General features: G+C 41.7%; 1 protein-coding gene across 5 annotated transcripts in view; it reads left to right on the top strand.

The window, feature by feature from the left end:
- ptpn13 (protein tyrosine phosphatase non-receptor type 13) overlaps positions 1 to 27,911 on the top strand; it is a 153,718-nt gene that overhangs the window by 20,060 nt on the left and 105,747 nt on the right. For all 5 annotated transcript variants that reach the window (XM_084324404.1, XM_084324405.1, XM_084324402.1 and 2 more), the window contains exons 3-6: positions 9,540 to 9,706; positions 15,608 to 15,673; positions 24,083 to 24,268; positions 26,395 to 26,482. In XM_084324404.1, the coding sequence (XP_084180530.1) occupies positions 9,540 to 9,706; positions 15,608 to 15,673; positions 24,083 to 24,268; positions 26,395 to 26,482 (507 nt within the window). The remainder of the gene's footprint in view (positions 1 to 9,539; positions 9,707 to 15,607; positions 15,674 to 24,082; positions 24,269 to 26,394; positions 26,483 to 27,911) is intronic.

Here is a 27,911-nt window from a genome sequence, read left to right as displayed (position 1 = left end):
TAGCGGCTCGGGTCTGCATTTTTTAGAGTTACATGCCGATATATCAGGCGTGTGACTTTGTACACACGAGTGTCGGATTACCACCCCGGACTCCTAGCTGACTCTTTTATCCAAAGCAACTTACAAGTTCTGTACGACAAGTCATCAGGAAGGGCACAATTCTATCAGCTGAGTAACAATGTTCATCAAAGTGTTGAGTGCTACAGTGTAGGTTAGTATATTAGGACAAGTGCATGACAGTAAGGTTAGTTAGGGTTAGAATTATTATAATTTTTTTTTCATTTCAGATAATGGTTGAAGTGCGTCTTTAGTCGACGGCGAAAGATTGGACTGGTTTCGGCTGTGGTGGGCATAGTTGATGCGCTCTTAATCACCCATTTCTGAATGGATTTTTATGAAATTTGGACCTGTCCTGTACTACATAAGACTTCAGGCTATGGAACCGCAGTGTTTTCCAGCTTATACCAATGTTTTGGGATATCTTTTTTTATGGATATTGCAACTACTACAGAAAAACGTAAGTACACAAGACGTACAACTCAAGTTCAGCCCTATGTTACTCTATTTCATTAGCACTAAAAGTGAATTTTCTTTATTGTGTAAGAAACTTCAGAATGTTATCTTTCAAAAGAGACCAGGCTTGTGCATGTGCTATAAGTATAAAGATAGGCTTTTTAAAAAAAGTCCTCAAGTCCTCAAGTTCAAGTAAAAAAATTGTCGCTTTTCTGGGTGCACGGAGGTTAAAATGCTAAATGAGTACTACTCAGTCAGTAATAGTGCTAATTACATGTATGTACAGAGTTGTAGTATTAATATATACTGTACAGTGAGACGGGTATAATTATTCAAGAAAAGAAGGAAAAAAGGAATAGATGGAGGATATTGTGCACCAGTCCAAATGTCGGCTAATATTCGTTCTCATCTAGTAGTCGTGTGGCCATATTGAAGAGATTGGAGTCTCTTCATCGTGTGCGTGGTTTTGGAACGCTGAGCTTTAAATATGAGAAGCAGATGTCAGAAGCGTTTCTCATGGAGTTGCTGAACTATGTAAAGAAAACCTTCCAACTAACCGCCTTCATTAAACATCTAAAGTCTTTTAAGAAAGCCTTGACCTTCATACTTGGCTATTGTTTGTAACGGAGGAGTTTAGAGTTAACCACCAGTTTTGAAAATAATTTAGAACAATTTAATACAAGAGTAGATGTGTATCTCTTAATCGCTGAGGCTGTGTTCTTTTACATTTGATATGCCATATAATTCACACTTAAAAAGCCAAATGGGGGGAAGGTTACAACTTCTGGCATATCCAAGGAGGGGCCCTTATATCCAGTACAACCCACCCAGCCAACCTCTGTTTGACTTGTCAGGAATGCTTGTGAGCGGATGACACCCTGTGGATACTACCACATTGTAGCAGCACTGGACTCGACGCTGTCCAAACACCGAGCCAGCACCAGGGAAGGTCGTATTCCGTGTGCAAATAGTAGCGGTTTGTGACCTTGTTTGTATGAAGAGCGATTTTTTTTGTTTGAATAAGTAATGTGCTGAGTATTTCAGATTCAGCAGAGTAATTCCCGTCCGGTGGTTTTCAGTCGTAGTCTCATTCGGGGTCATCTGGAACCCAGCGGTGCCCTCCTCCCGTCCGTCTGTCTGCCTGTGTGGGCATCACCGCCTGCCTCCCGCTCAGTCCCTCTGCTTACTTCTATGTCTGCCTTGTCCTGCCCATAGACATGTATAAAGACTAGAGATGACTCACCCACGCTGCTGGCCAATGGAGACCGACGTTGCCACATGGTGGCCATCTTGCCACAGGCAGCACGCCCACTCATAACATTAATGTCTATGGTGCATGTACTATTGAAATAACCATAGTTCGCTCCATTTTCAACCGATTTTCAAACTGTTTGGTTTGTTATAAACGTCAGATGTAGTTATCATACTGCATACTTATAATGGACTTTCATATGAAAATTATTTCAACATGTCCAAGCATCCTGAATCATAGCCACGTTAATAACATTTGTAATAAACCAAACCGTTTGTAAATCGGTTGAACATTTTGCAAGCTATGGTTATTTCAATAGTACATGCACCATTGACATTCATGTTATGAGTGGGTGTGCTGCCTGTGACAAGATGGCCGCCGGTGAAGTACGCTGGAGTAGGGCTGGGCGATATAACGATAACGATAAATATCGCGATATATTTTAATCGATATCGAATATCAAAAAAAAAAAAAAAAAAAACGAAAAATCGTTTTTTTTTTTTTTTTTTTTTTTACCTGCAACAGGGCAGTTTTAAAACCAGAGACAGTGGACAGACTTGTCTTTCTTGCCTGCAACTTAAAGTAATGGCTTTGCTTGTCCAAATGACAATACTGACCAAATTCAGATTTCTTTTTCTCTTGTCCATTTATTTTGTTTGCTTTCTAATTTAAAATACATTTTGAAACCGTCTGTACACAGTAGGCTATGTGTGCTAGCAGAACTAGACTCGAGTCACGAGTCACGGTGCACATGTGCGGTGGTTTGTCCACCAAAAAAGCGCCAAAAGATCGAAAATAAACTAGCAGAGCCAGAACTGTTCAACTCCTCTGGAGCCACAGCCAGCAGAGAAGCCGGTTTACTTTAGCTTTTAAACCAGCTGCAGCCTGAGAACTGGAGTGTGAGGGGATGTAACACTAAAGATGGCGGCAATGACAAAGAATTGCTGCAAAATAAACATACATCTGTTGTTAAAAAAAAGAAAAGAAAAAAATTATCATATCGTTATCGCGATATGATTTTTTTCCATATCGCCCAGCCCTACGCTGGAGACTCCGCCTAATAATAATCATCATTATTATTATTATTTATTCTTAGGCTCATTTTATTCATAGGCAATTTTTTGTTCTTATTCGTGGCTTTGTTTTGTCTACCTAAATGTTTACTGTGTGATTTCTAGTGCCAAATTTCCCTCAGGATGATTTCTATTTCTCTATGGTCCTGCCCTCTCCACCCTGCCCGTCTGCTGCTCTACCTCTCGTCTGTCAGCGTAGGCTCGGTCCGGGATATGATGCACGGTAACGCCGTACAGTTTGTGTGTGCGCCATATCTATTTTTGGACAACAACTCCCCCGGCTCGGTGCCTGATAATTAGCTGTAGACCCGGCTCCTGATAGCTCAGATAGTGGCTAATCAGATGAGCTTGTCTGGGACCGACAGACGGGCTAACTGTAGTGGTCTCTGGGCATGTCCTGATAGAAGCCATAGAGTGAGCTTCCCCATTCACGTCGGGAGTGAGTGGACGGTAGACCTGCTGCATAATATTGGGAAAAGATTGACATGTGATATATCTTTTTTGCAATATATATTGCTATATATATATATATATATATATATATATATATATATAGATGTAGGGGTAAATACAGGAGCACCATTAATTTCACCACATGTATGCAGCTGTTCACTTCAATAGCTCCATCTGGGAAGAATGAATCACTCTAGCAATGATTATGGTGATTCTGGAGGGAAATGAGGCTGTTGTTTTAATACTCTGGTTAACTCGCCGTGACACCGTTGTATTCCAGCCCGATATTATTACTCACTCATTGTACTTTCTTTTCAAAACTGTTCAAAACCCACTTTAACACCTACTGTCTGGCCGTTCCATCTAAGGTTTCTTCCCTTTTTTTTTCTGCACAGTTTGTGTAAATCTTTTTCAACGCCAGACCTGACAACTGAAGAGTAGTCGAGGTGAGACGGAACAAGCGCCTGAGTAGAATGATTATTTAAATAATAAGCACATCTCTTAATCACAGATACCCATCTTAGCAACTACATGACTTATTTGATTAGTCCAGGACAGCTGTTCATTCAGTGTGGCACCAACATGGACCTGCTCAATACCGCTTTCCTTCATAGGGAGCGCGAGTGGTAACTCACTTCTCAATACATTATTTTAACCAAAAATGATACATTTACTATCAGCCTGTTACTTATTTTCTACCCAATCGGACACGGAATCCAATTCTCTCTGCAAGATGTTATTTAGTGCAGCAAGGCTATCCGTTTATATAAAGTAGAATCGTCTACGACGTACATAGTCATAGCAGCCTCATTTAAAGTAAGTGGTAGGTCATTTGTAAAATCCAAAAATAGAAGTGGACCCAGGCAACTCCCCTGTGGAACCCCTCATTCTAAATGACTTATTGTGGAGAGACTACCATTAAAATATACACGTTGCATCCTACCAGTCAGGTAACTCCCTATCCAGCCAACAGTATTATTGCTAAAGCCTTAAAAGCCCTAAGCTTTTTTTAAGATGTGTCCAATCTTATGTTTTCTTCCCGACGAGGTGGTCCATTTAACGCACCGTGCTTTTTAAAAGTTCACACACTAGGCTGAATGTATTTATATAGCACATTTAAAAAACGACAGAGGTTGACGAATGCTGCACAATAGAAAATACAAAAGTACTGTAAATACAATACTAATAAAAATACAACGGGAGCACAATTTTCACAAACGGAAATAGTACTGCAGACGGTACTACACAATGAAAATACAATATAAAATGCACATTCAAGTAGAAACACTGATGTACGGCTTAACCTGAAGGAAAAGCCAGTGAGAGGAGGGGAGTCTTTAACAATTGCTAGGGTTACTTGGGGCAGATCTAATATGTAACGGTAAACTGTTCCACGGCTTGGGGGGCAGCCACCCCAAAGGCTTTCATATACTCCAGATTCACATTTATGTGGACATGGGATATACCTGTAAACACGTTTTTTTCCTTTTTATTTAATTTTATAAAAACCTTTACAAAGTTGAAACTGCTTATTTAATGTCGCCACCAAGTTGTCCTATGGCACTATCTCTGCTCTGCATGAGCACTTAACACAGCGCTAATCCAGCAGTGTGTACTGACGGCCGTAGTTTTATCTCCGCTCTGTATGAGCGATGGCGCTACGCCCAGCCAGCAGTGTGTGACAGCCGTAGTTTCAGTGGCATCCAATAGCCCCGTCTCCTCCCTTTCCATGAAATCTCCTCGGGGACGGTCACACAAGTCTTTCAACAGGAAACATTTATTTACTTAGTGAATTCCAGCCTTTGAAAACATATATTTTGGTGCCTCCCGAACACCCTTTCTCAGTTCCTCTCCCTCTGTCCCTCGCCGAGCCAAGTATCGGTCAAAGAAAGGAATTTTGCAGTGCTGCTCAAACATTCCTCTGTATATTTTAAAATCGTTTTCTGCAACCGTACCTCTGACTGTGGCTTTTGTAGGAAAAGAGAATGACTGGATGTGTTTTGTGATCGTGCGTGCAGCATACGTGTGTTCTACCCCGCTTCTATGCTAAGAAAACGGCATGTGTTTTTTGTTTACTTCAATGGTATTAAATGGCCATAAAAACCAAAGCCTGAGCAAGAGATGTATTGGCTGTGGCCAGGCCTGTTGGGTCGGGCTTGTCTGCAGTCGCTGAAGTCATACTGCCTAGATGCGAGGACCACGTGGTGGTGTGTGCGTGTGATATATGGGGGCTAGGAATCACCAGGGAATTCACCCTCTAATTTGATTGTAATTATTGGGGCTATCGAACGATTGACGAATACATGGTGGCGTTTGATCCCCCTTTAGTACATAGTTGTTTTAGTGCAGCTGTTTTTAGTACACAGTTGTTTTAGTTGTTGTTCTACACCAGTTCACTGCATTATACCCACATTCATTTATGCTACTACAACTGCCCTACACTTTAATCATAACTACCTACCTTATACTATAGTCAACCCATATAACTCTGTATGATAGCATGTACAATAGTGCTGTATATGCATTTATACATTTTATATATCTGTCTGAATATACCTGCATAATAATCCTTCTATATCCCTACGTACACACCTGGATATAACCCATACAACTCAATACCCAATATATTACACATCTGTCTGTACATACCTGTATATAATCCTTTTTCCATATCTGTATACTATATCTATATCTGTACATATCCCTTACCTACTTTCTATTACTAGTTACGCTGTTGACCAGTATGACTTACTACCATAGTGTCTTTATACCTGTATCAACATATGAATACTACAACCCTGTACATACATCTGATTAGCACTATTACTCAGTAGTACTAATTTATATATTTTATACACCGATATTTCAATCACCTGTACATTTTATATAACTTTTTCACTTTACTGTTACTACTTGTTGCACTTGTTGGGTGGATGTAAAACTTATTTTTGTTGTTCTTGTGCTGTATGATGACAAGACATTTGAATGTAAAACATGGTTGTTGTTACATTGCGGGGCAGCTCCGTGCACCATGACACATCTGTGCAGCGCAGTGAAGTAATAAATACAGTCGTTTTCTGTCACGGCCCAGTTGTTGGTGAAGCAGCATGGCCCGTAAACCAGTCCTGTTATGGTTCAAAACTGATACTGAAACATAACTATGCCAGGAAAAATAACATGTTCAAAATGTATTATTGTTTGTTTGTTTGTATGTGTGTATGCTGTGTGTCCCCAGACTGCCCGCCGTCACTAATCTCTCACTTTATGACCAGGCTTATCGTGTTATTAATCTAATAATCTGGGCTCTAGGTTTTGTGCAACATTCAGGCTAGGGGTGGGACGATACGAGTAACTCGCGATACAATACTGATATTTGGTCCTCAATAACGATAATATCATGATACGCGATATCTGCGATAACCGATATATTGCAGAGTAGAAATTTCATCTACGATACGTCACAATATCTGTAACTGAAGAAGAGAAAATACCCATAAAAAGGCAAAAAGCTGGAATTATGTATTTATTCACAGAATTAACATGTAAGCTTATGTGCAATTCATTTTAAATTTGTATACTGTCATTTTATATAGCTATTTTATTTTGACTTAACACTGTGCAATAGTGCTCATGCTCACCATTTATTTATTTAATTCATTGGAACTTTTTACTTCAGCGCTGACCTTCATTGTTTGTTCTTTTTTTTATCGCTCTCTATTGTCGGTCAACTGATTGAGCTGCTACTGGATACTAGGGGTGGGAATCACCAGTTTCATCATGATACGATACGATATCGATTCTTTGGACAACGATACGATATTTGCCGATATCACAAAGTCTCTCACGATACAATACGATACGATTAGATTCAGGTGCCTGCGATCGATATGAGATGATATCATATGCCCATTTAACACAATCAGTAACATTTAGATCAACAAAAAAAAGGTAATGAAAATATCATTTGACATTTATATTTTTGAGCTCTTCCAGACATTTAAAGGAAAATCAATCTATTGTTTTTAATACAAATAGACCTCCTGTTCACTGTAAAGTGCCACGTTTTTATATATTGAGCTTTAAACTTTAAGCTACATTTTTTGGAACTCAAAACTCACAACCTCCCTATCTCCCAAACCGTTCCTACAACAATTTGTTGATGTTGCATAATCATGTATAGGCCTACATTTATTATGTATTATATTGTTTATGTTTAAATAACATTTAAACATCAAACTCCTCTGACCTCATCTGGTCTTTCCAAAGACTCGCGCACACACACACACACAGAAAGGGAGAATGCTATGCTGTAACATCTACACACACGGAGCTACTGCTGTTGTTCTTGGGCGGATACGAGACTCGCCACAGGATTTTCAAAATAAGAGTATCGATATGAATCGATCTTATTACATCGCATCGATCCGATTCGATTGTTGATAATTACATCGATGTATCGATCTGGATCGATGTATCGTCCCACCCCTACTGGATACCTGCATTTTCCCAAGGGGATTAATAAAGTATCTATCTCTCTATCTATCTTATCATATTCTTTAGTGTGCACCACAAACTGACTACTATTATGTCTCAAATGAAAAACTTTGTTACCATCTGCAATAAAAATATATACATCGTCAACGTTTTCAGTCGGTTCACCTCATGCCATTACTTTTTTATTGAAGTAATCCCCCCCCCTTTTTAAATATCGATACTTGGCATCACTGTATCGATATACTCACAATATCTTTCTGTATTGATTTTTTCCCCCACCCATGAAGCCTCACACTACAGACTTCACTGTATCTTAGCCCTACAGCTCATATGTCTATAGTCGGTATTATTTTGACATGTGTCTGAATCAGTATAATGACATGTGTCTGAATCAATATAATGACATGTCTCTGAATCAATATGACACGTCTCTGAATCAATATAATGGCATGTCTCTGAATCAATATAAGGTATGTGTCTGAATCAGTATAATGACATGTGTCTGAATCAATATAATGACATGTTTCTGAATCAATATGACACGTCTCTGAATCAATATAATGACATGTCTCTGAATCAGTATAATCGCATGTGTCTGAATCAATATAATGACATGTCTCTGAATCAATATAATGGCATGTCTCTGAATCAGTATAATGACATGTGTCTGAATCAATATAATGACATGTGTCTGAATCAATATAATGACATGTCTCTGAATCAATATAATGGCATGTCTCTGAATCAGTATAATCGCATGTCTGAATCAATATAATGACATGTCTCTGAATCAATATAATGACACGTCTCTGAATCAATATAATGGCATGTCTCTTAATCAGTATAATCGCATGTGTATTGAAAGGCAGACAAATATGTCTTCTTCAGAATGGCTTGCATGATCTCATGCAAGCCATTCTGAAGGTGTGTTCATCTAGGGATGGGTACCGAATTCGGTACTTTTGAGGTACCGAACCGAAACACGTCGGTACTACAGAGTATCGAATAAAGTGAGAAACCGATTTTTTTTGGACAAACCTGGAGTGCGTGCCTGGACATTGTTTCCCTATTTTTATGTATGATATTAGAGGTTACAGCACCCAGTGTCGAGTCTAGTGAGGTGAGCGCGTTCTACAACTTTTTTCATTTTTTAGACAAATATGTCTACCATGACATTGCTATTGATGTAGTGTATGAGAGAATAGAATGGAATAGAACTTCATTATCCAACACAGGTTCCATGTCATCATTGAAAATCTGTGTGTGCGCCTTTGTGCTGTAGGCAGCAAGCAACGATGCTGTGTAGTCAGTAGGGCTGACCTTCAAAGCTTTTTTTGGCCGTCGAAGTTTTTTTTTATCTTATGTTGTGGGACTCGTACAGCACTTTGGTCAACTTTGTTGTTTTTAAATGTGCTCTATAAATAAAGTGGATTGGATTCATTAATTAAATTCATCAATTAACAAAGAGAGGCAGAGGCGTATGACGTTCGTTGCATTGGAGGCGCAAGATTTTGCAGGTGGGAGGGGGGTTAAAAATTATTATTATTTTTTTATATATTCGAATATAATTTTCCCGTTCTAATCCCGTGGCCATCGAACGAAGCTTCGAAGTATTTAAGACAGCCCTAGTAGTCAGTCACATTGCTATACTTGAATTGTCTGTCTCTCCTCTCTGTGTGTAGACCACTAGTAATAACACTGGACTGTATCGTTACTGGATATACACCAATAGTCTTTTATTTGTCTGTCCTTAGACCCCTCAGCCCTGGGCTTCATCATCTCCCCCTGGTCCTTGCTGCTCATGCCGTCTGGGAACATCTCCTTCACGGACGAGAACGTCACCCAGCAGGACCTGAGGGCCTTCACGGCTCCGGAGGTCCTGGAGGGGCTCGCGCTGGCCTCCGTCTCTGATATAGAGAAGGTATGTTCCTGGAACCCTGTCCTCCTCCTAGCCTCGTACATCCGGCATGGTGATGAACCTAGCTTAAATCTGTCTCCTGGTCTTAACCTCTTAACAGGCACCCAGAAAAGTGGCCATTTTTAAACCAGAACTTGAGGACTGCATACTTTCTTTGAAAAGCGTATCTTTATACTTATAGCACATGCATAAGCCTGGTCTCGTTTGAAAGATAACATTCTGAAGTTTCTTACACAATAAAGAAAGATCACTTTTAGTGCTAATGAAATAGAGTAACATAGGGCTGAACTTGAGTTGTACTGTAATTGTGTACTCACGTTTTTCTGTAGTAGTTGCAATATCCAAAAAAATGTGTATAAGCTGGAAAACACTGTGGGTCCATAGCCTGAAGTACGGGTCCAAATTTAATAAAAATCCGTTCAGAAAAGGTGCGGCTGGGTAGCGCAGTGGAGAATCCAGCTTTCAGTGGTACCTCCGGCTTGGTCAGTCGTCCCTACTAACACAATTGGCAGTGTCAGCGGGTGGGAAGCCGGCGGGGTATGTGTCCTGGTCGTTGTAAACTGCAGTTCCTACTGGTCGGTCGGGGCGCCTGTTCAGCAGGGAGGGGATCGGGGGGAAATAGCGTGAACCTCTGCACGCGTTACATTCCCCCAGTGAGACTCCTCGCTGTCAGGTGAAAAGAAGCGGCTGGCTGACTCCACATGTATCGGGGGAGGCATGTGGTAGTTCTACACCCTCTCTAGGCCGACAGTGGGGCAATGTGGCATAACGACTAAATTGGGATGGGAGCAAAAATACAGAAAAAGTTAAAAATAAATAATAATAAAATAAATAAATCCGTTCAGAAATGGGTGATTTAGAGCGATTTTGGTAAACTGTGTACAAAAATAAAAGCTCTCCAGTAATCCATTTCCTCATTGATGGCAATGCATTCCGTGTATTTTTTTTACTTTCTGTTTTCGCTCGTAAATTTTCACCTAGATCCCTGATTCGCACAACCCCACGTGGTGTATCATTGGAAAGCTACTCTCATTGGCTACAACCGTGTCTACTTTTCGCAATCGGTGAATAATTGACAGTTCCAGAGCCTCGGGAGTCGGGGGTGGTAATCTGACTCTCGCGTGTACAAAGTCGCACATCTGACATATCGGCATGTAACTCGAGAACCGCTGAACGGATTTTGTCGCCTGAGGTGGCATTCGAACGGCAACAAATAGGGCTTTAATTCTTTATATTATATGTTTTGTAAAAATTGCAGAGCCGCTAGACGCTTGCAAAGTGGCGTGTTGCGCTGGTGGGCAAAATAAATACAAATATACCAAATAAAAATGTGAAACAAAAACACACGACAAACGCAAAAGACATGAGCACATGATTTTTCATGCACACTTTCACACCGGTGTACAACCACAGCACCACATTGATCTGTATCAGAACATCTCCCCTGGACCCGGAAGCACCACATTGATGGGTATCAGTCAGAACATCTCGCCTGGACCCGTCACCCAGGAGATTTTAGGGGTGGGCGATATGACTATATTAAATAAATATCGGGTACAGTTCAGTAACGATACACTTTTTAAACGTATCGTGGACATCGTGATGTTTTGCACAAACCCTCACGTCAGTTTCTAAGCCGCCGCGGCTGAGATGAGACTTACTTTAGTGCAGCGCTTTCCTCTCCCTCTCACAGACGCTCGCATACACGCACACTGGAATATTCTGGAATACACAAAAAACGTTGACATTTTTCGGCCTATTTATCAATAGTTTTCAAATAAACACTAGATTATCGATTTATGCACGCTAGAGAAGCAAGCTGAAAAATCTATTCTCATTTCCTGATCAGCACACACACACACAGTGTGTGTGTGTGTGCTGATGACACACACATAGGGCAAACGCTGATATCTCTGTGAAAACAGATCCGATTATCCTAAGACTGGTAAAATAGATTACTTACCTCAGATCAGATGTTCTCCAAAAAGATTATTCCAATTCCTGATCGCCATTCCAAATATCGATCACATTTATTGATTCAGCGCTGGTTACTGGAAATATGTATTCCACGCTGTTTTCCGGCTCGGCAATCACTTCGATCTCTTCGGATAAGTAAAATGAGGAAACTGGATTCTCCCCCCCCCTCAGTCTAATCCAATGGGGTGCAGTTACACAGGGAGAGACGATAGGGGGCGGTATTTTCCCAATGGAGCTCAGAGAGAGGTTGCTGCACTAACGTGAGACCAGATTGATGAAATATGAATTAAAATCGCTAATAATAAAAAAATAAAAAAAGGCTATATAGCATTGCTGGCAGGGGAGGAAATTAGGCCACTTTACTTGCCAAATGCGAGTATTTTTTTATGTTTGGCGAGTGATTCATGAAGACCACTCGCCACACTGGCGAGTAAACAAAACAAAAAAAACCATTCTGCAATCACGGTCACTGGCAAACGGTGCGCGTCTTCTGACTGCTCACTTTAGTTGACAGTGCCACGAGAGCACTGCACAAGACCCGCGGACATATAGAATGTTTAATAAAAGTTCCTGCAGTACTGGCCAACCCACGAACATATAGAATGTTTAATAAAAGTTCCCGCGGTACTGGCCAACCCACGAACATATAGAATGTTTAATAAAAGTTCCTGCATCAGTCAAGGGAGCACTCGCAAACGGATAACGTTAAACACAGCAGAAGATGGAAAACAGACAGACTGACCAACAGGGAACTGCATCCAACCCTAGTACAACCCTTGAGTATACGTTACTAAGGACACATTTAAATCACAGAGGTGTAATGTTAGTCTATTGGAACTGTATGTAGCTTCTAGTTAGCGTTTTAGCTATATAGCTGCTTGCTAGCTAACGTTAGCCCTGTGTGTGTGTGTGTGTGTGTGTGTGTGTGTGTGTGCTCAAAGCAGCCAGCCCCATGTTAGCTAGGTGTATCTGTTATATTGACTATAATGTTTCCCAAAAACGCACCGGACTACGACGTAACGTTAGATGTTTTATTGCATGCTCAACCAGTGCACAACAACACACCAACCCAACTGACGTTACCACAACACTTGCCGGTACTTCACAGCCCTGTTGTAAGTCCACCGTGCTGTCTTAAAGGCACAGTGAACACCGTTGTGATGCCTACCCAGATGCATACACAACATTGACGCGGCTTGACAACCGAGGTTCAAAGTTAACTTCACAACATACTTCGGTTTTTTTCTTTCACTGCCCAACCCAGTCCAACCCAGCATCTTTCACTGCCCAGTTCAGCCCAACCCAGTCCAGAATAGTTCCCTCTTTCATGTTAATATGTTTTATGCTAATATTGTGAAGAGTAAAGACACTGTTATTAATGTTTTATGCTAATAAATATTTTAAAGAGTAGAGACACGGTGTGATTATTACTATGATTGAAAATCAATTTAGACGAAGACATACAAAGAAGTAATTACACAATTTATTTTTGGCTAGTAAAAAAATCTGTTTGGCTGGTAAAAAAAATCAGCTACTCGCCAGTTGGCTGGTAAGCCAAAAAGTTAGTTTCCTCCCCTGGTTGCTGGCATTCAACGGTCGGCATGAACTAACGACATATAGCGTTGTTGGCACTCAAAGTGTTAATGGGGAAAGGGGTGGGGGTTTATATTGACGAGGCTTGACAACAGGTTCAAAGATAACTTCACATTTATTGGCTGTTCGTTTATATATATCGCTTCATGCATCGGGCTCCTCCAGGTTCCAACTCTGTGTGTTGACAATCACTGACTTCCTAGTGTGACATCACTTCAACTACGGCAAACAAGATGCTCAAACTCTAACCTAAAAAAAAGTTAGTTAAGAAGGTACCATGCAGTGGAAAAGCGGCATAAGAGAATACTTCATAATGTTTCATGCAATTAAAAAGTATATATAATGTTTCATGCAATTAAAAAGTATATATAATATATATACTTTTTAATTGCATGAAACATTATGAAGTATTCTCTTCATAATGTATATATTTAGTACACATGATGCACACACACACCTTTACAGTGTTATGTTTACCAGTAGAATGTTATAAAATTGCTGACAATAACAATCAAGTCAAGTAATTTATTTATAAAGCATGTTTAAAAACTCCAACCAAAGTGCTGTACAATCAGAGCATAAAATCAATGTCCTAATATAAAATACACAAATACAAAAATACAAAAAGGCACAACAGGACAAGACAGTACATTCAGAAAATAGGACAACAGTAACAAGCGGATAGGGGAGCACAAAGCACAATATAGCACACGGGACAGCATGGGAGTGTGTGAGTTAGGGTGTGTGAGAAACGGGTAAAAATAATGTGTGTGTATTTTTGGCTAAAGTAGATAGAAAACACAGTACTGTGCAAAAGTCTTAGGCACCCAAGAGTTTATATATACATTTTCTTTGATGTTAATAAAAAAAATCGCCCAGCCCTATTGGATATCCAGCGGCTACCAGGCTGAAATAGGGTGTCTGTAACTTCTGCAATCTCCCTACTAGTAAAAATCTGGCAGCAAATAAACTGATATCAGCACATTCCAAAGTGAAATACTCCCAGTCTTCCAAGTTTCATCGCTGGACGTTGGAAGAGAAGGTTTTATACAGTTATAGAAAATCTCCTAGCTGAATGTGATGGTACAGGAATGGGTGTAATATATAACCTTTTTGTTGGAAGATATTTGTTCATTTGATTTCTTCACCACATCATAGCCCCTCGGAATGCATGATTTCCTTTCCCCCTTATCTGAGTCCAAGTCCCCCCTAGTCGGTCCTGTTCCTTCACAGGGTCCTTTAATAGCGGAGCTAAACGTTCGTACTTGTATGATTGGATCCGTGTCCCTGGCTCGGCCCCCTAGACCTCAACACAATTTTTGTGCCGAGACAATTTTCAAGCTTCCTCTTTGCCTCTCTCTCTTTTAGCTTTAGGCCAGTTCTCTCTCTGCGCACAATGCGTTTTCTCTTCTCATTATCACAAAACGTGTGGTCGAATGTCGGTAGTGATCACGGCAAATGTACCTCCCCTGTCCCGAACAGACTGAATGATAGTTGATTTATTTTATTTTCTCTGGAAGGTGGTTTTTAACAGTTTTTACCTCTGTAAAAGCTCTGTTCCTTAAAAGACCTTGAAGGCCATGTTGCATTCTTTGGCAACTCCCCTCGTTATTCTTTCCCCCAACCAAGCCCAAGTTTCAGGGGAAGTGATTTCTCTCCTGCTCGCAGAACAGCGAGGAAAAAGGAAAATGGAAAGAAAAAGAAATGTTGGGATTGGAGGCAGAAAACCTCCGCCTCTGTTCCTTTACCCTGGTTTCAACTCAGACTTTAGCTTTTATTCCACTCCAGTGGGCATTGAGCTCTTCTCTGTTCCCTCTCTTTGTCTCTCTCTCTCTCTCATTCTCTGTGTCGCTCTTGGTTTCTATCTCCGTCTGTCTCTCTCTCCATGTCTCGTTCTCTCTCTCCGTCTCTCGTTCTCTCTCCCCGTCTCTCGCTCTGTCTCTTTTTCTCTCTCTTGCTGTCCTGTCTCTCTCTCTCTCTCTCTCTCTCTCTCTCTCTCTCTCTCTCTCTCTCTCTCTCTCTCTCTCTCTGCGCTCATGAGATGAGACGTACCTCACCACAGTGGCTACTTTTAGCCATGTGTTGAGAATGGAACATAAGGTCAGAAATGGCGTTGGATTAGTCAGAGGTCCTCCTCCCCTCTTCTCAGAACAGAGCTGGCTTTAATGAAACATGACTGTAATGATCTTTATAAAACCTGCCTCCGCCCACCCACCCATTGCTTTCCCTTTTTGTATGTGTCTTTATCCTCGGCCGTGTTCATTCGCCATATAGACTTTTATTCTGAAGCGATCCAGTGGAGCTTGTCTTGAACTGCTGTTGATGTTTCCACAGATGCACATGTACTCTCTGGGGATGACCCTGTTCTGGGGGGCGGACTACGAGATCCCACAGAGCCAGGTACGACCCCACAATGCCAAACACATCATAGTCTTTTAAAAAGACTGACTGCAAAGTAAACACATGGCTACTGTTGAAATTGTGTCTTTAGACCACCTTTTTGAAATTAGTATTACAGCATGTTTTTATATAATTGTTTTATTTTCTTATCGTCAACAAAGCTTACAAAAAGACTAAATAAAGTAACAATGCATTTCTTCTACTTAGAAGTACGTTCCATCCAGCCAACACCAGATTATAGCTCATATCCACTTGTCCATTGTTGTCAAAGAAAAAGTGTTAAAAATGGGTCACAGAGCCGTACTGTTGCGTTGGTCAGACGAATTAATGGTTGTGATGAACATGGGCATTGTACTTCCCCTGGACTCCAGTGTAATGCGCAATGCTTTGGGACTATAAACTGTTCTGTTTACAACTGGACACCTTTTTTTTTAAAGTACATTTAGCTATAACTACAGTGCCCTGTTTTTCATAATGCATCAAAGCTGGAAATATGCATTTGTGAGATGTATTTAATGATTTTAGAATACAATGGGAGTAGAAAGAGTATGGAGTAGGGATGGGCAAAAGTGAATTACTATTCCATAGTCACTGCGAACTATTCAAATACTAATTGAACCCGCCACGTTAACATATGATTTAGTTAAATAGCGAACGTGACAAGCTAGTTGGCTGCTGTCATTGATAACAGCTAATAATGAGAACATTTAATTACACCTTATCCTTTTTAAATGTATTGAAGAGATCTTGATACCCCTTGGTTTTCTTAAATGGGCTGGGCATTTAACACTTTGGTTACCACTGGTGAACATGGTAAAACCCTGTTAAATGCCAGCACCCACTTCAATGATAGCGTTGTGAACGCATAATCTGTCTTAAATTATGGCTCTGTCTAATCTGCCCGTCGTTTATCAATGACTTGTTTGCAGTCAACATTGTCAAAACGGATTGTTTTTTAATCTGTTCATTTCCGTTTTTATAGCATTTTGAAAAGCCCTCGTTTTTCAGGAAAATATAGAGATTCCGTGATAAACGACATTTACTGGAATATTCTGGCATACACAAACGTTGTAATTTTTCTGCCTATTTATAAATCGTTAGATTAATGCTAGATTATCGATAGTATATGTGTACTTATGCACGCTATAGAAGCGGGCTGAAATATCTCTGATCAGCGGCACACACATATGGGACACGTTGATATATCTGTGAAAAAAGCTCTGATTATCCCAAGACTGGTAAAATAGATTCCTTACCTCAGATCAGATGTTATCCAAAAAGATTATTCCAATTCCTGATCGCCATTCCAAATATCGATCACGTTTATTGATTCAGCGTTGGGTGCTGGAAATGTGATCACTTGGTCTCTTCAGTTGGCTTGACGGAAAAGTAAAATGAGGAAACTCCATCAGTCTAAACGAATGGAGTGCAGTTACACAGGGAGAGACGATAGGGGGCGGTATCTTCCCAATTGAGCTCAGAGAGAGTCTGCAACACTAGCGTGAGGCTCGATTGATGAAATATGAATTCAAATCGCCAATAAAAAAAAATACGACAAACGAACGCTATATGTCGTTGGCGGCACTCAACTGGCGGCATGAACTAACGACAATGTGTCGCTGGCATGTACCTTTTCAGACTTATTGTTTTGTTTTATTTTTGAGTCATGCACTAATGTGCCACTGCCCACATGGGCTTATACTGCATACTGTTGCCATGGTGAAACACAAATGTTTACAAGAACAGCAATGTAGGCGCCGCAATGGAGGTCTCTTTATTATGATTCAGTATTCTAGTTGTGTTGTATTATTAGTTGTACTGTCACTTTAGGTGGTGGGCGTGCTCACGGGGGTGTGGCGCTAATGGGAGTGTTTTATGGAATTTCATTCACCTTTTCACGTCTGACAGTTCTCGTGTTTGACAGTTCACAGAGGTTGACAATTCACAGAGAGGGGGTGAGAGTTAGGAGAGCATATTTTCTTTTTGACCGCAATAACGCAATACCGCAAAGTGCAAATCGTATTTTGTTTGTCTCATGATGAAGCGAAAGAATAAATGCCTTAAAAGTATTTCCTGGACGTGGAACAGAGTTATTTCACGTTGCGCGTCAATTGTTTGAACTCCTCCGCTCAGCCCCTCGGCACTACCCGTCTATGACAGTCTACTGCCGCAACAAGCAATGACCACACAAACTCAAGATCATAAACATTTGTCTCTTGTCTCCTAATAATGTAAATGTATAAGAGACTGGCAGATGTAATGCCACCCCAGTGGAGGACAGACTTTGTTTGGTGTGTGAGCTAGAGGTGAAATTGAGAACGAGGTTACCTTTTTGTTTTACTGTTCTGTTTACGAGGATGTAAGGGAAGTACTTTTTAGTAAAATATCCTTAATTTATGTTGATGTTGGTGGATGAATATGAACCAAAAGGTTCAGGAAGGGAACCTTTTTTGTAGCCGATTTAATGTTGTCAAGCTTGGGAGAGAAGATGGAATACTTTGTTTAAGACCGAGCTGTAATCTGTATTATGTAATCCATATTTTAGATAAGTAATTGAACACTGCAACAGTATTTTTGGTGTCTTATAAACCCATGAGGGTTTGGCACTTTGTGAAAATAAAAGAATCAATCAGTGGAACGCTTCAGTGTGTTTACATGCACATTGATATTCTGGATACTACACAGTAAATTTCGCATAGTAAATTTGACTCAAACTGAGTTCATTTGAGCCCAAGTGAGTAATATTTTACTCAGTTTGAGTAAAATTTACTCAGCGAAATTGACTGTGTAGCTAATATCCATGTTATGGCCTTAAAGGGGCACTACACCGAAATACAATGCTGATTTATTTTGCACCTAATCTCACACGCATCCAAGCATGCCTAAAGGTGAGCAGCTTTAAGTAGCTGGGGGTCCACATCTCAGAGGATCTGACATGGTCAACACACATAGACACAGTGGTAAAGAAGGTGAAGCAGCGCCTCTACCACCTGAGACAGTTAAGGAAGTTCAGAGTATCGGGGAAGATACTCCAGTCCTTCTACTCAGGAGCTGTAGAGAGCATCTTGACCGGAAACATCACTGCCTGGTATGGAAACAGCACGGCACAGGACAAGAAGGCCCTACAGAGAGTGGTGCGCTCAGCCGAGCGTACCACGGGTATTGCACTACCTCCCCTGCAGGTTCTATACAACAAGATGTGCAAATCCAGAGCCTGCAGAATAATGAAAGACCCCCAGCACCCCAATAACAGCCTGTTCCAGCTGCTGAGGTCAGGCAGACGCCTGTGAACCCCAGCTACTAGGACAGAGAGGCTTAGGCTCAGCTTCTTCCCCCAGGCCATCAGAGCCTTGAACAATGAACATTGAGTGCCACAGAACACTGAACTATCCACACACAAGCACACATGAGCACACACGACACGCACACTGTGCACGCTCACACACTAGCAGCCACTTTAACACTTTAACATGAGCGGGCACACACTCATGCCGCACACACCCACTTATGGCCAAAAGGAAAGGCCACTTTAAATTAGTATAACAAGAGTAACAGTGTATTGCACTACCAAAGCTACCTAGCATGTCCTATATGCTCTGTAAATAACTATGTACAGATACCGAGATGTCACACCATGTTACCTGTTACCTGTTTATTGCACAATGTTATTTTATTGGATTCTATGTTGTACCACTGTATTGCACATCGTTGCGGGCAAGACCACCCGCATTTCATTGTGTACTTGTATGCCGTGACAAATAAAACTCTTGACTTGACGCCTTTTTAACACATTGGCGGCCACTGGGATGCGTCTAATATCACTCTAGACGACCAGCATATGTAAACAGACTTGCACAGTCCGTGGGGCTGTTTGTAGAGCTAAATCTATACTTTATAGTATTGCTATCTGTCCATTCTCATTGTCAATTGAGACCATAAACCGTCCCGTTCGAAATGGCTTAAAGAAAAAAAAATGTCATCAATACGTTCTCATTTTATAGCGCCGTGAATATAAGCGTTATAAGGGATTCCAGCTAGGATATTTCCTGGAAGGCTAGATAAAGGGCTAATAGCTACTAACGTTATATCCAATGCCATTTCTGTTATACAGAAGCTACAGTTAAAACTCAAACTGCATATGATCGGTACGATCCTCAAGCATGTATGCATGAAAGGGGGGGGGGGGGGGGGCGGGGGACGTCGTCTCTGATTATTGATTACCAATAACCGTGTTCATCTCAGTAGCCACATACGCTGATCGCCTGGTTGAGTATCATAACGAGCTCTGTTCAGCATGTAATTTACGTGAAAAAGATCTTACCATGAGCCGGTTGGATCCCCCCGAGCATTTCCCAGTTATCGATCGCCATCTGGTAGATCGATATGTCCATTGGCTGATGATATATCCCCTTACTGCATAGTGAAATCTGCGATCCAAAACGCATTCCGTGCAACAGGCAATAGCGATCACTTCAGGTGAGTAGAAAACTAGAGATCAAGAAGAAAAAAAAGACAGCTTCTGCCACAGGGAACACTGCATTATCGATACAGCGCCCCTAAGAGGATCTGGCCGGTAATGCACTTTCTCGAATTCAAAGAGTAGGGTAAATCTGCAGTGCCGCTCGGCGACCTTTAATAGGTTATTCAAATGGAATAAAAGCCAAAACAACCTTGCCACGGATATATCCGTCCTCTGTCCTTTAAGCATGGATTCGAAACACGGATATATCCGTTGTTGGGCGGGATTGTGTTAAGACTCGCATCCACACATTAATAATTTTGTTTTAACAGTTATTGAGAGTAAATTAGTTTGATTATGGCCACCAGTGACGTCATCGGGGACATTGATTCCTTGTGGTGTGTTAATTACAGCTCAATGAAATTAGTATTGTTGTTTTTTTCATTTACATAATTGCATAGTGCTGTAATTAACACACCACAAGGAATCAATGTCCCCGATGACGTCACTGGTGGCCATAATCAAACTAATTTACTCTCAATAACTGTTCAAACTAAATTATTAATGTGTGGATGCGAGTCTTAACACAATCCCGCCCAACAACGGATATATCCGTGTTTCGAATCCATGCTTAAAGGACAGAGGACGGATATATCCGTGGCAAGGTTGTTTTGGCTTTTATTCCATTTTAATAACCTATTAAAGGTCGCCGAGCGGCACTGCAGATTTACCCTACTCTTTGAATTCGAGAAAGTGCATTACCGGCCAGATCCTCTTAGGGGCGCTGTATCGATAATGCAGTGTTCCCTGTGGCAGAAGCTGTCTTTTTTTTCTTCTTGATCTCTAGTTTTCTACTCACCTGAAGTGATCGCTATTGCCTGTTGCACGGAATACGTTTTGGATCGCGGATTTCACTATGCAGTAAGGGGATATATCATCAGCCAATGGACATATCGATCTACCAGATGGCGATCGATAACTGGGAAATGCTCTGGGGGATCCAACCGGCTCATGGTAAGATCTTTTTCACGTAAATTACATGCTGAACAGAGCTCGTTATGATACTCAACCAGGCGATCAGCGTATGTGTCACTGTCCCCAATGACCTCAATGGTGGCAATATTTACTCTCAAACTTATCTTATTAAATGAATGTGCAAAACAGATTATCTCTCAGAGATTTGGCATTGTTTTTTGGTGAAGTGCCCCCTTTTAAGTTATATTCATCTCTTGATCATGAATCCCTGTATATGTAAGTAAAGGGAATAGTAGAAATATTACCATGGAAACAACTTCGGATCACAAACCACAACCTTAACAAGTATCCGCATGCTTCAAGGTTACTGCCAATGTCGGCACATCCCATCGATCACACTCGTGTCTTATAGTTGGTATATAAGATAAGATATTCCTTTATTGATCCTCTTGAGGAAATGTGAAAAACATAAACGATATTAACTCTGAATATAAAAATATGAGAAAAATACACAAGGTGCAGGTGAGGGTCTGTACCCTAACTGGCATGCATATCAAAATTGTATTTCAAAATTGAGTTGTCAGTGAAATTGAACTTCTTAATTCATTTATTTGTTTATTTGGAAGGGATATCGTGTATTAATGGACAATACAAAAAATGCACTGTAAATACACAGGATTTAGCAAGGGATGCTAATTCTCATCCTCAGTCCCCAAACATAAAACTAAATATCTGAGTTTTATTCTAAATATCTGTTTTATCTTCTGCCAAGGTTTCGGAGTTCAATCTTGCTCTGTTTTTAGAGAAAAAAGGTATAAACGATGCAGTAACTACAGAATCACTGGATAGTCAAAGAACTTTAAAGGGGGGGGGGCAGGTGGCGCACGGAGACTACGTTCGTCACCAACACCGGGTGACACTAGGATTCGCCTGTTCGAATCCAGCTCCCGGTGTTGCTATCAGCTTGGCTGGCCTCTCACTCTGATACAATTGGCTGTATCAGGGGGTGGGAAAGCTGAAGGGTGGGTCCTGGGCGTTGTGGACAGCGACCCCCACAGTTCGGTCGGGGCGCCTGCTCAGCGAGGGTTGGAACTGAGGAGAGATAGTGTGGCCTCCCACACGCTACACTCTCCCCGGTGAGAACCTGCACGGCCAGGCTGCACATGCGTCGGAGGAAAGCATGTGATAGTCTCCGGTCTCCCGGACCAACAGTAGGGGAAAGTACGCAACAACCAGGAAGGGTGGGATGGGAGAAAAATCGGGAAAAAGGAGGGGAAGAAAGATAAAAAAAAAAAAAAAAAAAAAAAAAACGTTAAAGGTCCTGTGTCTTATAAATGGCCTTTTCCAGTGTTTAGCATTGTTTTATAGCAATGGGGGTTAGTATCAATGGCTCTAATGGCGGATTGCTCTAATTCAGTTGAGACAATCTCCTCCCCCAGTGAATTAAGTCATTCTGATTTGACTCGCAATGCGACGTAGCAAGGACAGGAGCTGATCTGCAGTAACATCCCCTCCTATGGTTGTAGCGCAACCATTCGCTCAACAGCAGAGCGAGTGGAAATACCCGACACGTCCTCAAGCGGGTTTTGACAGAGAGAGGCAGAGAATGAGCGAGCGGGAGAGAAAAAGATAGAGAGGGACAGGAGCTTCTGTCGGGGAAACAAACACGCACGCATTTACACACACACAACCTGGACCGGCGCACGGGGAAGCACACAGATTTACACACACACAACCTGGACCGGCGTACGGGGAAGCACACATGCATTTACACACACACACAACCTGGACCGGCACGCGGGGAAGCACACACGCATTTACACACACACAACCTGGACCGGCGAGCGGGGAAGCACACATGCATTTACACACACACACAACCTGGACCGGCGCGCGGGGAAGCACACACGCATTTACACACACACAACCTGGACCGGCATGCGGGGCTGGTGTGGGTCTTCTCCCTGGGAGCACTCGCATATCACTGTCAAAATATCTTTGACTCCCATGTTGTGTGTAAATGCTCCGTGTCCTCTCTCCCTCTCCCTCTCTATCTCTCTCTCTGTCTGCCAGTCGCAGACTGTGGGTGACTGTAGCTCAAAGTGCTTATGGGCGGAGCCCAGCCAAAACAGCTTGAAGTCGAAATTTTTTGCTTTTTTTTTTTACTTTCTCCTCCTATTTTCTGTATTTTTCCTCCCATCCCAATTGAGTCGTTATGCCAATTCCCCCCTCCCCTTCCTGGTCATTGCGCGCATGTGCCCCCCCACTGGTCGTTCTAGGGAGCCCTGAAGTCTATCAGATGCTTCCTCCGATACATAGGAGACAGCCAGCAGCCTCTTTTCACCTGACAGCGCAGACTCTCATTGGTGAAGTGTAACGCGTGGGAGGATCACACTACCTTCACCATTTCCCTCCCTCGCTGTGCAGGCGCCCTGACCGACCTATAGGAGTCGCTGTTTACAACGACCAGGACCCACCCTCGCCGGGTTTCCCACCCGCTAACACGGCCAATTGTGTTAGTATGGACGGTCAGCCAACCCGGAAGCACCACAGCTGGATTCGATCCCACTGTCTCTGTGGTGGTAGGCAGACGCTTAGTCCGCTGCACTACCCGGCCGCCTAACAATGAATTATTTTGAGAGAAAAAAAAGGTGTTCCATAGACTCATAGGAATTGTGTAAAGTTGCCCAAATAGTGAAAGGAATAGCAATGCATGTCCCCTTTAAAGCAATTGTTCTCAGTTTCACTGTCTGTCTGCGTAGTTACAGCGGTTAGCTTCCGCAGGGCAGTGTAGTCCGAGCAGGTTATACGAGCTCATCCCAGCTGTTTTCCACAGGATATACCGTTTTACCTGCAACCGACTCAGAAGACGGAACACTTGCACGTCCTGAATGACGTTAGGATATTAACAACACGCTGACTCCCCCTGTCGATGTGAACATGTGACCCCTGGCTCTCTGTGTGTTTCCCTGCAGCCCATGAAACTAGGGGAGCACCTGAACAGCCTGCTGCTCAACATGTGTGACGACACGACGCTGAGTCGCATGTCTGTCCGCACCGTGCTGGACGTCTGCAGCAAACACATCACCACCTCCAGCTGTGAGCCGTCCTTCTCGTACGTACGCAAGCTGGTCCGCCTGGTGCTGGGCAGCCTTTCCCAGGTACAGTATTCACTCACTCACTCACTCACTCACTCACTCACTCACTCACTCACTCACTCACTCACTCACTCACTCACTCACTCACTCAAGAATAACCTTTTCCCAAGACAGACATGAGCACAGGACAAGGCATGTTACCAGGGGTCATGTCATGTTTTAAAGAAAGCTTTAAAAAGCAAGTAAAATGGTTACTTTTTGGTACAGGCACAATGCTTGATATATAACATTTTTATAATGCTAATGTAATGAGGTGGGTTGGATGGGTGTGTGGGGGGGGGGTGAATTATGTTTGATTATGTTATGTATATTGTTTTGTTTTGTGTGGACCCCAGGAAGAGTAGCTGTTGCCATTTGTAACAGCTAGTGGGGATCCACAATTTACTTAAACTTAAACATACACAGCAGGAGGGGGAGGGGAGGTACAAATACAGCTATGGACAGGGTAATTGTAGAAAGAGGGTAATGGTAGAAAGACATAAATATAGGAAATCAAATTTGATCTGAATATAAAAATATGAGAAACAATGAACAGTGTAAACAGAGGTGCAGATGAGGGTCCGTATGCCCTGTAACCAGTATGCATGTATCGGTTACAATACGTTACAATACATACAATACAATAAATATAGGCAATGATATGGCTATTACAGTGGATATTTTTTATATAAGACGAGGTATTGCCCTTTTTTCATCGACACCATTTCATGATGCTGTAAATAACGCAACACAAGGATTCAATGTTCCTGATGACATCACTGGTGGTCATGTTCAAACTAATTTACTCTCAATAACAATAAATTAAATGTAATGTGTGCAAAACATCATTGTTGGCTGAATAGTTGAATAACCCTATTCATCAGCATACCACACTGCCCGATAAGATAAGATATTCCTTTATTGATCCCCTTCGGGAAATTTGTGTGTCATAGCAGGAGGGGGGAGGGAAGGTACGGGTGTGGGCAAGGTAATAGTAGAAAGACATGAATAAAGGCAATGAAATTGTATCTGGATATAAATATTAGAAATAAACAATGTAAACAATATAATTAACTCTGTATATAGAAATATGAGAAATATACAGTGTAAACAAAGGTGCAGATGTCTGTATGCCCTATCGGTTATAAAGTATGTTACAATAAAATTTACAATATAATAAATATAGGCAATAATATGGCCACCTATTACAGCTGAGATTTGAAAAAGACACACACACACACACACACACACACACACACACACACACACACACACCAGTGACATCATTGCTGGCGGACTAGTTGGAAGTCCCATGCTGTGTTCCTTTATAACCTTGTAATTTCAGTTAATGTGTTCTATAAAATATTCTCTCTCTCTCTCAAGTCTTGGCGCACCAGTCTTTCTTGTGAGAAAGCAAAAGCAGTGTAACTGAAAGGACACGACCGATCTTGTTTATTTCAGCGCAATAAATCAGTGCATCACATTTATTAGAGTAATTTGAGGTAGTGTCGGTTTTTTTATACAATAAAGTCTTTGAACTCTCAAGACGCATGAAACGCTTTTATGTCTCGGAAAGCCAGCGACGTGAGCTGAACACGGACACGCGGTCGATTACCTTTCGATGCAACAAGTAATCAATTCAACACATTTTATTTGAGTTATCGAAGTCCATACAATAGTTATTTCTCAGCGCACAGGAATTGTGGAGTGAATGATCCTTGAAGAATAGTGATGTGAACTAAATGGAAATGGTTAATATTTTTTAGATCAATACTCTCAATTGATATGTAAATTATATATATATTTTTTAATACTTATTCTGTCCCTAGCAACTTTCAGACAACGTTTGCTGTGTCTGTGCCACGCTGCCTAGCATTGTGTCAGATAAGCGTTTCCAGTGGAGGCTTAACAGACCATTATCTGCACAAGCAGGTTACAACATGCAGCTTGAATGACAGTAGAGACGGTTCCCGCCTATAGAAAAAGGGATATTTACGATGGATCGCGACAAAACAAGGATGCGTTTGTTCCTCCTCCCCCTAGAGGAGAAAAGGATGACACGCTGACCTCAGCCTTTTGTCTCTCTCCTCTTTCTTCTCCTCCTCTTTTACATCCTTCCCGCTCTGCTCACGTCCTCCGTCACCCCCCAGCTGGACGGCCTGCTGATGGATAGGGAGTCCCTACCCGAGCGGAGTAAGGAGATTCGGGAGCGGCTGCGGGGCAAAGGCCTCCCCTCAGGTAACGTGAGCCGCACGAACACCCGCTGCACCTGCACATACATGTAGGAGTGATTATTTCTGTTTATTATTTGCAGTAAAATAATGCTATTATCAGAGGGAATGATAATCTTTGAGTCATTATTCTTATTTGCATTGAAAAACATAATATGATCATGGTGTGATTTTTGCGGGATCTATACCAAACAAAGATGTTTTTTCTTAAGTCTGTAGAATATCTCTGCAGCACCACAATACTCAATTTATACCCTTTAACTAATATTGCAGCCTCCTGCGATTTGGATATGCAGCACTAGGCCAAATTGTGATTTTTCAATCAAATGTAGATGAATTGTTCAGCCCAATACTGAGAGACACTTGGCCCTGAGGCTGCTTGTGTCGTGTATTCAACCATTATCCTGTTGTCTATTGACGTTAGTGGTCTTAATGTCTATTGACGTTAGTGGTCTTAATGCCTATTGATGGTAGTGGTCTTAATGCTGATTGATGGTACTGGTCTTAATGCCTATTGATGGTAGTGGTCTTAATGCCTAGTAGTGGTCTTAATGCCTATTGATGGTAGTGGTCTTAATGCCTATTGATGGTAGTGGTCTTAATACCTATTGATGGTAGTGGTCTTTCTTAATGCCTATTAACGTTAGTAGTCTTAATGCCTATTGATGTTAGTGGTCTTAATGCCTATTGATGGTAGTGATCTTAATGCCTATTGATGGTGACAGTGGCTCAGGAGGTAGAGCCGTTGTCTGGTAGTCAGAAGGTTCCTGGTTTGATTCCCGCTCCTCCCGGGCAGCGTGTCGATGTGTCTTTGAGCAAGACACTTAACCCCTAATTGCTCCCGATGTGTAGGTTGGCACCTTGCATGGTTGCCACCGCCATTGGTACGTGAATGTGTGAGTGACACAGTTGTAAAGCACTTTGGATAAAAGCGCTATATAAAATGCACCATTTACCATTGATGGTAGTAGTCTTTATGCCTATTTATGGTAGTGGTCTTAAATGTCTACTGCGACGCATTGTCTCCGTGGTCATTTGTACATAATTGTTTTACATTGTCGCTAACTGCTAATGGTTCACGGCTGTGTTTATAATCCAAGTGGTGAAACGAACGAGAAAGCAGCCAACACCCAGAGCTGTTGTTACAGTAAGCCCTGCAGTGATTAACATGTCAGTATGATATGTAATGGGGATGAGTCATCGTCCTAGAGTGCTTGGGTCGTGGTAGATGTACCTGAAATGCTGATCTGATGCTTCAGACTAAAGGAGTTTATGGGGAAGGAAGGAAGTGATTCAGACCATCAATAGAGTTGGGGGCTACGTTCCAACAAGCCCACCCAACCAACAGCTACTATGATCTGAGCTGTAAAACCCCAGCCCAGCCCCAGGGTATCTCTCTCTCGCTCTCTCTGATATATATATGACACTATCATACT

Source organism: Notolepis coatsorum (genome assembly GCF_963971535.1).
Source record: "Notolepis coatsorum genome assembly, chromosome: 11".
Classification (NCBI taxonomy): Eukaryota; Metazoa; Chordata; class Actinopteri; order Aulopiformes; family Paralepididae; genus Notolepis; species Notolepis coatsorum.
Note: the sequence above shows the minus strand (reverse complement) of the source record. Positions and strands in the feature narration are given on the sequence as shown.